Source organism: Haplochromis burtoni, unplaced genomic scaffold, assembly GCF_018398535.1.
Source record: "Haplochromis burtoni strain Fernald_Lab_line unplaced genomic scaffold, NCSU_Asbu1 Contig_12, whole genome shotgun sequence".
Taxonomy (NCBI): domain Eukaryota; kingdom Metazoa; phylum Chordata; class Actinopteri; order Cichliformes; family Cichlidae; genus Haplochromis; species Haplochromis burtoni.
Window position 1 is genome coordinate 443,773 of NW_024582373.1, and position 14,082 is coordinate 457,854.

At 40.3% G+C, this 14,082-nt stretch overlaps 1 protein-coding gene across 1 annotated transcript; it reads right to left on the reverse strand.

Annotated features, from left to right (window-relative positions):
- Nucleotides 1-1,821: 1,821 nt before the first annotated feature.
- Nucleotides 1,822-3,971, reverse strand: LOC102309669 (blue-sensitive opsin-like). Its single transcript, NM_001286302.1, is given in 5 exon segments — nt 1,822-2,060; nt 2,411-2,650; nt 2,924-3,089; nt 3,187-3,355; nt 3,471-3,971. Coding segments are annotated over 5 exon segments (1,056 nt in total). The 5' UTR covers nt 3,850-3,971; the 3' UTR covers nt 1,822-1,958.
- Nucleotides 3,972-14,082: the final 10,111 nt, after the last annotated feature.

The following is a 14,082-nucleotide window of genomic DNA, read 5'->3' on the forward strand; positions in this document are numbered from 1 at the left end:
AACGTTTCGTCACTCATCCAAGTGACTTCTTCAGTCTCAGCTGACTGCAGGTTTCCCCAACCTTATAAACAGTACATTTGCACAGCGAATTAAACTAGCACCACTGAATGAACAATGGGCTGGGGGGTTAGTTCCATGATTGTTAGAATGCAAATTCTTATGACCATTGATCAACGACTACTAATCCAATACACAGATTCTCGAATGGCCATGAGTACCATTCACAGAGAGTTGGGGAATGGCTGCAATCACAGCATTGAAAGATGGCGAAAGATGTACCCTTGGGCCCCCCTTCTCGATTCAGAGATGGTCAGCATCTCGACAGCCTGATGGACGAAGCTGTCTCTCAGTCTGGCCCGGAGGCTCTTCAGTATCCTTCCTGATGGCAGCAAACTGAAGAAGCTGTTGAAGCATTAGCTTGCACACAAAAAACAAGCACTGCTAGCCCTGCTTGCCCCAACTGAAAGACGCTGGTTGTGTCTTTCAGTTTTAGTTCAGTGGCTGTGTGATGACACATAGCTGACTAGGGAATATTAACTAAGCAGGATGGCCCATCAAAAAAAAAAATCTTCCTCTCGCCCCTGGGGGCGGTCTATCCTATCGGGTCCTCTACCAGAGGCCTGGGAGCTTGAGGGTCCTGCACAGTATCTTAGCTGTTCCCAGGACTGCGATCTTCTGGACAGAGATCTCCGATGTTGTTCCCGGGATCTGCTTGAGCCACCTAGTGCTCCGATTACCACTGGGACCACTGATACCTTCACCCTCCACATCTTCTCAAGCTCTTCTCTGAGCTCTTGGTATTTCTCAAGTTGTTCCTTCTTCCTGATGTTGCTGTCATTCAGAACCACTACATCTATCACTGTGGCCATCTTCTTCTATTTGTCTACAACCACTATGTTTGGTTGGAGCCACCATTTTGTCTGTCTGTATCTGGAAGTCCCACTGCTCTGTCATTCTCCACCACCCTTGTGGGCATCTTCCATTTTCACCTTGGGACTTCCAGGCCATATTCTATGTTTGTTTTGGGGTTTGTTTGTTTTTTTCATTTCCAAAACTATAAGGTGACAATTGATACAGGTGGACAGCTAGTTTTTGCTGCTGGTGACAGAGACCTGGCAGACCCTGTGACCCTGTCTTTGTTTGGATAAGTTGACCAAACATAGTAATTTCACTGACTTCTGGTTGAAAAGTCCTTTTGCATAAAAGTCTTTTGCGAAAAATCCCACAGCTCCCGTGATTGACACTAGCACTTTTCTGAAGAATTCATGGTCACAGTTGTTTTTCTAGTCTTATGAAAGACAACATGATGTTAGTTAAACTGTGGTCTGAGAGTCAGAGAGGATGACAAACGAGGGTAAGGTTAAGAACAGATCTACCTAACTGAACAGTCACGTTGCAGTTACATGTGTATCCGATGTCCATCAGTGTCTCAGCCATGCCCACTCCTTCACTGATCATGTCCACTTTCAAAATACCAAGATGGCTGAAGGATATGACTATGGCTCATGGTGCTTATGTGAACTACAGATTTTTATGTTATAAAACACCTTTTTGAACGATATAATATTTTGTATTTTGGTTGCATGAGAGTGACCTGAATAAAATAAGTTTAAGACAATAAGACAAAAACATTTCGCTAATAAAAGTGCAAATACATATTAATCACACGCTTAATAAATATAACATTTAAAATGATAACAAAAATACTTTTATATAGCACACTATAATATACTCGCACTTTTTAACAACTTCTAAGTGTTGGAGAAAAACACAGAGCAAGTGAAAACATGTTTTCAGTCAAGCACAGAGATTCAGTAAAGATTTTGTGTGTGTTTTTTATTTGTATTTTCATTTTGCAGATTATTCCTACTTAAATCATGACATTTTTACATATGATAAAATACATGTACATTCTTTGTAATTTACAGTTCAGAAATCAGCGAGCATTGACGTGTTGCCTAAGCAGGCCCGACTTTGGAAACTTCAGTCACCGATTGTGTTGTTGAGCTCTCCTCCTCACCTCCTCCCATCCCCATCATCGCTAACATACATGTACGGAACTGCAAGGGAAAAACATATTTGTAGATTAAATCTCCTGTGCAAAGTTATAAAGTATCATATTTTTTATGCATAAAAACAGCCCAATTATTTATAGCTTTAGGACCACAGCTAAGATATGATACAGCCTATATAAAGTTAAGAAAATACGTTGGTTAGTAGACTTTATATATAAAAGGATATAAAAGAGTCACAGTAGTGAGATACACACAAATAAAGTAGAGCATCGATTCAAAGCTCCTGCATATCAGATAACTTTAAAACATGTTGTTTGGTGTATTAAAAACCAGGAGAAGACAACCCATTTGCTTCTAAATAACTTAGTACTTACTCGGCACAGCATGTAACTGACCTGTTTATTAAAGACCACATAGATAACAGGGTTGTAGACTGCTGAAGCCTTTGAGAAACAGGACGGTATAGTCGCAAATCTCAGATCAAATGACTGCCCACGGTTGTTCACAACCCAAAGAGCAAAGGAGGCATATGGCATCCAGCACACCAAGAAGCCGAGCACCATGATCACCACCATCCTGGTCACTTCCCTCTCTGCCTTCTGGGTGGAGGCAGACTCAGCTTGGGCCTTGGCTGCCTGTTAATGTGGGATTGATCAGGGTCATGTTGGAAAGGTTGGAAAAAAACCACAATGTGAATAAATAGAAGAGAATAAATAGAAGAGTTTACGTTGTACTTTGATCTTGCAGATATTAATAATACTAAGCGTGTCAGTTTGAATGGTAAGTAGATCTGGCCTGTTAGATTTTGGCTTTGATAGGATATAAGACAGCATTTATTTAAGTATACATGTTTCTCAGTCATCAAGAGAATAATTTCAGTAGACCAAAACCATCTCATTTTGTCTCACCATTTTCAGTGTGATGAGCAGCTGGGAGTAGCAAAAGATAATCGTGGTCAAAGGAACAGCAAAGCAGAAGCAGAACAGGAACATCACATAGGACTCGTTGTTGTATTTGTTGTTTGTGGTGTACCAGTCTGGCCCACAGGAGCACTGTAGGCCTTCTGGAATATACCTGCAAGGAAAAGTAGAAGCACGTTGATTGTACAGTTCTACTTAAATGCATTGTGTTGCCAGCTGATTTTCTGAAGTATGTTGTGTCTGTTGCTTACCTGCTCCAGCCGAACAGTGGAGGAGCTGAGGCAAATACTGCAAAAAACCAAGTGAATGCACAGCAGGCTATAGCGTGGTCGGGCTTGAAAACAAAGTTACCGAGCGGCTTGCAAATCACAAGCCATCGCTCGAAAGCTATCACAGCAAGGGACCAAAGGCTTACCATACCTGCAATGACAGGAAAACCCTTTAACTCCCTCTAGAAATCAGCATAAATAAGTCTATTAAAAGGGAGATGGGCTACAACGGATTTTTACAGTGTTGTCTGCAGCCAATGACTTACCACCGAGTGTTACCATGAAACCTTCAATCTTGCATGCTAGCGCACCAAAGATGAAATATCTGAATGAAAAAGTGCAGCAGGCAGTGAAGGAGCCCACAGTGGACACAAGAAGGTTTGCTGCTGCCAAGTTCAACAGGATGTAGTTGAGGTGGGATCGAAGTTTCTTGTATTGGATGGTGCATGCAATGGTAAGGGCATTGATGAAAGTGCCAAAAATAAATATGAATAACATGAAAACTGCCATGGCGTAAAAGGTGGCAGTATCCCCCAAGTGGTCCTGTGGAACCAGAAAAGGGCTAAGTGACGTGATGTTGTTTGTGTCCAGGCTGACGGGTATCCAGAAGTCTTCTGGCAGCTCCATATCACGTTTACCCTTCATTTTGCTTATTTCGAACAACGTACTCCTGCTGATGTTACGGCTCAAATTAGGTATCGCGCAGGCTCTGCCAAATAATAAATTTAAGGAGCAGACATGAACGCTGTGCGGTTAGGAATTCTATCGTCTCTTGTCTTTATTGGCTGTGTGCGTCGTATTGACGTTTATAAAGGGTTTCATGACACTGATCGCTATAAAGTGGTTAATTGATTATTTAATTGACTACGTAATTAATTGACTAATTTAATTGCCTTCATAGCTTTTCATTTTATTAACTGGTGTTGATGCTTCTGTGGTTTCCAGTTCTGTGTTGCGTGCTGTGATGCTAAATTCTGAGATTTGGTTATTTGACAGATATCTAAATTAACAAGTATTTGAAACTGGGAACAAACACAAGCATATTTGGACTTCCAAAAATCTGTGCAAACCTACATATGTTTTTGGCATCCAAACTTGGTTAAGGAGGTTAATCCCTCTTTCCTAAGGAAGTTCCCTGCCGGTCTTCACCTGCTAATCTGGTTTCCAATCACATTATATTTGATAATCTCTTGTTAAGTGGATTACACCCTATTTTGCATGGGGATTTAACTCAAGCTTTGTGTTACCTTCTTGGCATTTTGCTGCCTTTACTGAGCTTAAGGGAGCGTCTTTGTTGCACTAGCATGCAAGATTGAAGGTTTTATGGTAACACTCTGTGGTACGATTTAAGCTGGCGGGTTAATCGCAGAATTTGCTCATTGTCGTCCCAACGATCCGATACAGAGGAGGATGTGCATAAGCATACTTAAGAGGAAGGAAGTTAGTGGAGAAAAATAGAACTATTAAACTAGCTTGCTCAACACTTTCTTATTTCTAACTTTATTTCATTTTAATGGGCAAAAAAGTTGTAGACTATTTCATACAGGAAAAACAAAATTGCACAACCTCAGCAATTTGGTGTGTATGTGAATATCAACAAAATACAGCTATGATATGCAGCCAGTCAGCAGCAGTTTATAAAAAATCAACCTAATCACATGCATTTCCACTCGAAGCAGGTCCAACTCATGTTGAGGAGTCTTCATCCTTATTTCTGCTCATCCTCAGCATCTTTATTTAGTTTTTTTTTTTAACATTGAAAAAAAGATGTTGATAAAAATTTCTGTTTCTATAGTTTATTTATATAAGCTGCTGTTTCCTGATGCATTGCAGCTGCTTTAATAAGACATTTTAATTTAAACCTGTTTGTTAGTTTATATTATTTTTGAGATCTTTTAATTATGGAAAGGAACACTAGGGACTTCTACAGACAGCAAGTTTCCAGAATGTGGAGACACGTGATGTCCATGCTGTTCTTTTGTGCTTGCCAAAAATTGGCAGGAGATCCTAAAGATCTGTTTATCAAGGACAACATGGACAACTAGGTTAAAGACTGCAGGGGATCTTGGAAAAGACAGACACTATAGAAGCAAATCTCAAATCAAAAGACTGATGGTGGTTGTTCACAAGTACAAAAGCAAAGCTGGGATGTATCATGTCAGGAAGCCCAGCACAAAGATCAACACCATCCTGGTCACCTTGTTGTTGGGCTTCAGGGTGGACGCAGATCCAGCTTGGGTCTTTGCTGCCTGTCAAGTAAGAAAACAAGATGACTTACATGGCTTCTGCATGTTCAGCAAGTCACCCATCTGCTTGTTTCATTACAGAAAATTTACCTTTGCATAGTATGTAGTATGTGTGATTTTCTCCACATCCACAGGAATGGGGCAGTTTTTGTGTGATGTTTAGTGCAGCATCTATTGTAGGTGTGCTGGAGTAAAGCAGCAGAGGGAGTGGGAATACATTTACAGGCCTGTCAAACATTTAAATACTTAATTAAGTCAATGATTAAACAATTATTTATTCATTAAGTAAGCGACAGCATTAAGAGGGTTGTGGGTTTGAAACTGCATGGGGCCTTCCTCTGTGGAATTGTTCTTACTGTGCATATGAGGCGTTTCTCAGGAAGTTCACCCCATATAACAAAAACCTATATGACAAGTTAATTAGTAGGTCTTAATTGGAATTTTATGTAACTTTGATCTTGTCACTCTCTGAAGTTGGCAGTCACCCTGTCCAGGCTGTACTCTGCCTCTCACAGTATCAGCTGACTTGACCCCTATGACTGTAACTGGATGTATTGATGGATTTATCCAGAAAAGGAAAAAGCAACTCCTCCAGGATCATCACCAGAAGCAAGAAATATAAAAATGAAAAATTAGAAGCCAATATATGTTTTTAGGGTATGCTCAACATAATGAACATGAAGTAATGGCTATCTACTGACAAACATGTTTCCACAGATAAGCAAACATGTTAGCGAGTGCCAATGCACAAGATGGTTCAATTAGTTCCACTATAGAGGGAAGGACACTGTTTTGGGATCTGCTAATCCAGGTACCAGCGCTATTACGACAGCAAATCACATTCAGTCTGATCTTGATTAACCTGCTTGCTGTTAGTATTAGGATGGATGATCTTGACCTTCATTATCGTATCAGGCTCAAGAAAGGATTATCCGATGTAGAGGATGGATCTCTGCAGACGGCAGAGTATGGGCATTTTTTTCCACTTCAGAACAAAATACAGCAGGACAGATATAATGTTGATAGTCTCTTCATGACAAGTAGGTGAAGAAAGTGGGGAATATTGTCTTTGTGAGTTCTACTGTGGAAATGCACACTCACTGTAAAAAACAACAACAACAAAGAAACTGTGTAATTTAACAGTGTTTTCCTATTAATTCTCCAGGAATTTAAATATATTAAATATCAACAAAATTACAAATATAGACTGTGGACTTACAAGTCAAACCTGTAACTGTGAATGACGATTTTTCCCCCACATAGAAACACTATAAAAGAAAGACTATTCACAAATTCAGCTCGATTTCAGAAATATATAATTGTTTTAATGCTGTAAATACTGTACATATATGACATTTGATGCAATGAGTGAAAATTAATAGCAAAGGAAGTCAAAGTATAGGTTCTGAAATTTTGCATACATTTGTTTATTATTTAGCAGATATCTTGTGTAATTATAAAGCTTTTAAAGTAAAATAATGCTTTAGGTATTAAAGCTGTAAGTTCCTAAACAGTAACAAGTAAACCCGCAATCTCATTATTGTAAAAGGACATTTAGACCAACCTTAAATCAGACAACTAATGCCAGAGTTTCACAAAGACTTGACCCAGACTGCTGTCTTTATTTGACAGATGTTGTTGTGAATGTGAATGACACATACAGTACAAGTACATATGAGAATTCTAAGGACTGTCTGCCGTACATGTGTTTATTATAAAGTAGTATATGTATATTTTAAAAAAAATAAAATTAATCAAAAATAGGTCATAAACACATTTAGTGTACATGTTGGTGGTTAGCACCCTGCCATCATCTCTGCACATCCTCCACCTGTGCCTTCAACACAAACACCTCTTATGCCCACCCAGCTCAGCCTGCTCTGGCCTGTGACGGTTCAGTTTTGGACCTTAAATAATAAAAGCATTGAGAACATTAAAAAAAAGTATCCTACTTTGCTCCCTAGACTGCTGTCATTTCCTTATGAGGCATTTTATTTGGGGCAATGCCATTGTAATGAGCTTCTGCCAGCAATAAAGAAATAATATCAGTCTCCACCAGGTGACATGCCATCCAGCTTCAGACTACCATACAAACCCACCAATCCATCCTCTCGAAATTTAGCATATGAGAGGTCCAGAATTATTTGCCGTAGATGTCTTCTACCCCTAGATTCTTTACTTGGGACAATAACATGAAGTGAGGTAAATGATTGTCTGTCTCTCTGTGTTTGCCCTGCAACACATTAGTGATCTGTCCAGAGGGTATTCTACCTTTTGCCCAGTGTGAGCTGGATAGGCTTCAGCCCCTGCAACCTTAAATTCAAACCAAAGAAGATGGATGGGCTATGGGTGGGTGGATGATGGATGGATATTATTGGCAGGTGATAGACGTACATTTAGGCAGTTACCATTCCAAACAGAAGGCACAAAAGTAGCCTGCTAAGAAACAGAATGGATAATTCCTTTGTCCAGACTCTTTCATAAGCAACAAGGTAAACCTAAAAGATGTGTTTTGACTCAAAAGTGGTCCTCAGTCCACTGCATTCCAGTCTGAGATTAACTGATTTTTGTATTTTCCCATAAATAATAATAATGACAAATCTCACCGCCTATTGAAAAGGTACAAATGGTGCTTACAAACTCACCAGACTGCAAGAAATGTAGTGGCTGTAATAAAAGTAACTGGGTTTATTCCACCCCAATACCTAAATGAAACCAGCGCCCATGTTTGCATTTTCTTTGTCACTGTTGTCATTTTTCATCAGGTTAATATGGCTTTGTGTGTGATTAGGAAAGCAATTAAGATAACATCCATTTAGAACAGAGGGTAAATGTAAGACCATCAAGGATGTGACGCTGTTCCTGTCACTGTGTTACTGTGTTTGTACACTGGTGTGACCCTCCGTGCAAGTCCCTAAAATGAAGCATTTGGTAGAAAAAAAAAGAAAACAAAAACATTTAGGTACGTGTTCTGAAGATGCTCAGTGAAGATCTGTGGACGATCACAGGATGTGTGAACAAAAAACTAAATGATGTGCAATCTGGTGCATGTTTTCTTTTTAAATAACAAAATGCATAGAACTCCTACTTTAACCTTGCTCATCATTTGTGACAACTCTGTGCTGTGACAAGATTATTTGTCTTATTTATTTGTTTACAAGATTATTTACCTTTAGAATTCCTGAATATAAGTTTATAAAGCCAAACAACCTCACAGATGTGGGCACAATATGAATATGAATGAGTCAGACAGCCTGCTGTAGTGGTGGGAGGGAAAAAAAAATCCCTTCTCAAAATCCTTGATCCATGTCACTTGAGTGACATCATGATCTCTTTAGGGTTCGAAAGCTCAGCTCTCCTGCCATTATCTAAGACTCTTAATGAGTGTAAACAATTACTGGCATCTGAGCACCACTGACCTTGCTCAGTCTGCTGTACTCATCCAGGTGAGCACATGTATGAGAAACATGGACAGTATGTCAGTATGTACTACAAAAAATATATATGTGCTGTGTTTTCGTGACCCAATCTGGTTAAAATCTAAACATGACGATAATAATAATGATAATAAAAAATACAGTGACACTGATCAAGATTTTTCACAGTACAGCATGTATAGACATCACTCAGCAAGACGTGAACAAGAGTATTTTTCCAAGTGTTCCGTGATCTCTGCTATTTCCTTTGTTTTTGTTCTTTAGGCAGAGGTCGTGCTTGGCTTTCTAGGAAGCTTTCATCCTTTTGTTTCATCATTATCGTCATGACGGCCCTAACGAGTTTCCAATCTGTCTGTTGAGACTTCCGAGACATAATCCCTTTTCAGTGGCATGAAAGGTCCACTGAAATGGCTTTACCATTGTAGTTTCTTTCTTTCTAGTTCTTTCAAAATAAAAACAATCTTGACCAAACACAATATGAGGAATAGTTAGTCTTTAGTTTTTCTGCATCAATGGCAATTTTCTTCATTTTAGGTTTGATCAGAAAAACAAAGGGACCTATTTGAGTGTGCAGCTGTAGTTGGACCTTATAGCCTATTTGATGGTCATTTCCAGCGTTGTGCAAAAGTCGTGAATCATCCTTCATTTCTTTATATTCTGATGGGCTTGAAAGTCAATGGCATGACTTTATTTATTCTTCAAAACACTGTGAACTTTCCTAGGCAGGTTTTCTTGTGATTTCTTTAAGAAGTCTTCAGGAATAGTTCTCCAGGCTTCGTGAAGGACATTCAAAGCTTTTCTTTGGATGTTGGCGTCCTTTTGTTCTGTTCAATAATGTTGAGCTCCACACTCTGGGGAGGTCAATCCATGACTCGTGGTGTTTCACTGTGTTTTTTCTATCCAGGTATGGTTTTACTACGCTGGCAGTGCGATTGGGATCATCATCCTGAAAAAATCTGAAAAAAATTATTTCCAGAGGGTAAGGTCTCTATATTGCATAATGGATCAAAATCTGATGGAACATTTCTTTGTTCATAATTAGATCAGTCTTGACAAATCCCCAACACCACTGGCTGAAATACAGCCCCACACTGTGATAGAGCCTTTTTTCGTTATGCGTAGACGCAACATTGCTTCGTTTTTTGAGTTAGGTGCAATTTTTTATGCTTGAATAATTGATAGGTTCGTGTTAAGCGAGTTAACAAACAATCAACTGGCTCCTTGGAAATAAAATACAAGTAAATGGAGGCTGGCTCAAGAGAATCATGTATATAAAAGTGGCTTGGTTTTTAATTTGTTTGTTCTTCTTTTCTTTATAAAAAAAAAAGTTATTTATGTGAAGCATGGTCCTCCGTCTATCAAACTCACACACAAATCCTGTGTCCAGAACACCTCCCATCTACTCTAGACTGAATGACTACAGACCTGTCGCCTTGACGTCTGTGGTCATGAAATCCTTCGAACGACTGGTGTTAGCCCATCTGAAAGACATTACAGGCCACCAGCTGGACCCTCTGCAGTTTGCCTACCGGGCAAACAGGTCGGTGGATGATGCAGTGAACATGGGGCTGCATTACATCCTGCAACACCTTGACCGCCCGGGAACTTATGCCAGGGTCCTGTTTGTGGACTTTAGTTCGGCTTTTAACACCATTGTGCCTGAACTTCTTTCCTCCAAACTCTCCCAGCTCAGCGTGTCACCAGCTACCTGTCAGTGGATCACCAGCTTCCTGACAGACAGAAAGCAACAAGTGAGGCTGGGGGAGATCACCTCTGAAACTCGGTCCCTCAGTATTGGTGCCCCTCAAGGATGTGTCCTCTCACCACTACTGTTCTCCCTCTACACTAACGACTGCACCTCCAAGAACTCGGCTGTCAAACTCCTAAAGTTTGCAGATGACACCACTGTCATTGGCCTCATTCAAGATGGTGATGAGTCTGCATACCGGCAGGAAGTTGAGCGGCTGGTACTCTGGTGCAGTCAGCACAATCTGGAGCTGAACACTCTTAAGACTGTAGAGATGACAGTGGACTTCAGGAGACATCCCTCAACTCTGCTCCCCCTCACCATATCAGACAGCCCTGTGTCAACTGTGAAGATCTTCAAGTTCCTGGGTACAACCATCTCCCAGGACCTGAAGTGGGAGACCAACATCAACTCCATCCTCAAAAAGACCCAGCAGAGGATGTACTTCCTGAGACAACTGGGGAAGTACAGTCTTCCACAGGAGCTGCTGATCCAGTTCTACACTGCGGTCATTGAGTCTGTCCTGTGCTCCTCCATCACAGTCTGGTATGGAGCAGCCACTAAACAGGACAGGAGCAGACTGCAGCGGACTGTACGGGCAGCAGAAAGGATCATCGGCGCCCCTGCCCTCCATCCAGGATCTGTACCTCTCAAGAACCAGGAAACGGGCAGGGAAAATCATCGCAGACCCCTCACACCCTGCACACAGACTTTTTGATCTGCTGCCCTCTGGCAGACGGTACAGAAGCCTGCAGACCAGGACCACCCGACACAGGAACAGTTTCTTTCCCCTCGCCATCTCCCTTCTTAACAGTTGACCTGTCACACTGCTCCCACTGCCAGACTGCAACTGCACCTTATGTACATTCTGTAGTATTCATTCCACCTCATTCATTTCTGTATTTTATGTATATAAGTTTAGATTCGTTATTTATAGTTGGTTTACACAGCTTTGTGTATGTATGTGTAATGTATATATAGACACGTGTGTGTGTGTGTGTGTGTGTGTGATTTACATTGTGCTTGAGAGCCTCCATCTACCAGAACCGTTGTATGTGGAGGTGGGTGGGCTGATTTAAACATGTAAAGCACTTCTGTGACATACCATTTTTTTTTGTATGAAGAAGTCCTTTATAAATAAGATTGATTGATTGAGAGCAGCGGAGAGGATTGTGGGGACCTCTCTTGCCTCCCTCCCCAGGAGATGTGTGTAATGTGTATATATAGACACGTGTGTGTGTGTGTGTGTGTGTGTGTGTGTGTGTGTGTGTGTGTGTGTGTGTGTGTGTGTGTGATTTACATTGCTGTGCTTGAGAGCCACCATCTACCGGAACCAAATTCCCTGTATGTGTCTGCACATATACTTGGCCAATAAACACGATTCTGATTCTGACAAGCACGCAAACCTCCGTCTTTCTGCCTGTTACAAATAAACATGTACACATACAAACACAGTTTGCATGTGTACATGTTTATTTGTACATGTACATGTGTACAGTTTTGTTCAATGTTGTACACAGACAGACAAAAGGCACTGAAAAGTCACCTCACCTCAAAAGTCACCTTTGATGGAGGAAGAAAATCAGTAGTGTAAGTCTGCCATCTAATGGACTAACATAGTGCTGCAACAAAGGGCAGCTACTTTTCATATCATGAAATATGTTTTTTTTTCTTTATTATTGGCCTTCTTTAGGAAGAAGGTCAGAGGTCAGGTTCAGGTACTCAGAACCTAAGGTCTTTAAGGTGCATGTAAGCACCCCACATGCAGCAGAAATAAAGCTGTAGTGTAAAAAGAGACAGATTGAATTACTGCCAACCAGCTAATGGATGATAAAGTAGTCTGGCAATAATAATTTAAAAAAATGTTTGCGCAGACTTTTTGAAGAAGAAGAAAAAGAAGAAGAAGTCCTGGCCTACTGCTGAGGATAGCTTTGCAGTCCATCAGAACATGCAATGACTGTTTAAGCCACATTAACTTATCATCTTCGCAGCAACGAATTCAACCTGCAAAAAGTCAGAATTGTGCTAATACTCGCTCACCTTTTTCTCTTGATGGTTACCCGGATATCTGGCACTAGTCTGCCAAACTAAAATGCTTAAACCACACTTATTTCTTTATATTTTGCTTCCAAGTAGCCAGACTTTCTACATCTGGCAGTGACCTTTTTGTCACACTGCCAGCACAGTAAAAGCACAGCTGGATAGATAAACACAGAATACAACACCATCAGTTATTGAAGCAGTGTGTGATTATTAAAAGAGAACAAAGGGCAGCCATGGTCCAAAAAAGGAGCTTTGAATGTTCTTCAAATAGCCTGGAAGTACTATTCCTGAAGGCTACGCAATGAAATGACAGGAAAGCTTGCCTAAGAGAGTTAAGGCTGTGTTAAATAATAAAGCTTGTCATCTGAAATATTGACTTTTAAGCTTGGTAGAATTGAAAAACTATTTTTGCCTTTTAAAAAAAAAGTATTTCCAAAAATACATGTTTCTGTATGGATTTACCATTTTCCTAACAAGATATAAATAAATGAATAGTATCTCAAGACTTTGACAAAGTACTGTGTATATATGTTGTGTTTTAAATCTGAGTTGCTCTAAATATGATGTGATCTGTTTTGCAGTATTGGTAATAATGTGCAATCATTTCTTTATTTGTTGTCTCGGTCATAAACCGAAATACTTTTTAACTATATGTTTTATTTCGCTACCTGGAGCGTACATTTTACACTTTAGAGCATTTACTTGTCTTTTAGGTTGACATCAAAGAATATGGCTGAACATCCATCCGTCCATCATCCATCCATTGTCTTCCGCCTATCCTACGGCTGAACATATTGATGTCAAAACCAGGGACGCTTTTTTTAATGTTGAAGCCATTGTAGTAGAGTATTTGTATCAGTGGAGGGCGCGCTAAAGGGGGGCGTGGGCGTGTCAACATTAATATATGCGAGCGCAAAGTCTGTAAATTGTTGCTCGTGCGGTGTTGTCGAGAATTTGTGGGCATATACAAGTAGGTTTAGAGGGGAATAAAATCAGAATTGCATACAAAATTAAAATAAAAGGAGATTCGGTACGGGTGTCGCCATCTTTAGTAAGGGACAATAACCCAACTCCTATAACACAACTTGTTGTAATTCGCGCAAAGTCGTAACGTGTTTACTTTAAATCGATTTGCAGTGTTCCTAAAGGTACACTGGTACTTACTGCACGATTCGCACACACAGAATGACAAAAATAAAAAAAAATGTATATACCTTTACCTCCGAAACGGTTTGCAAGTGGGTCCTTGTCGCCATGTTTACTTTGGGTGACGCCAACTCTCTTCCATTTTCCTCCGCCTCTGGTTGTCAAGAAGATGGCAGCTTCCAGGCAGGCATGAGAGGAAATACTTCTTCACAAATCGAATGAATTTGGATTATTGCCGCAAGATTAGAGCACATATCTG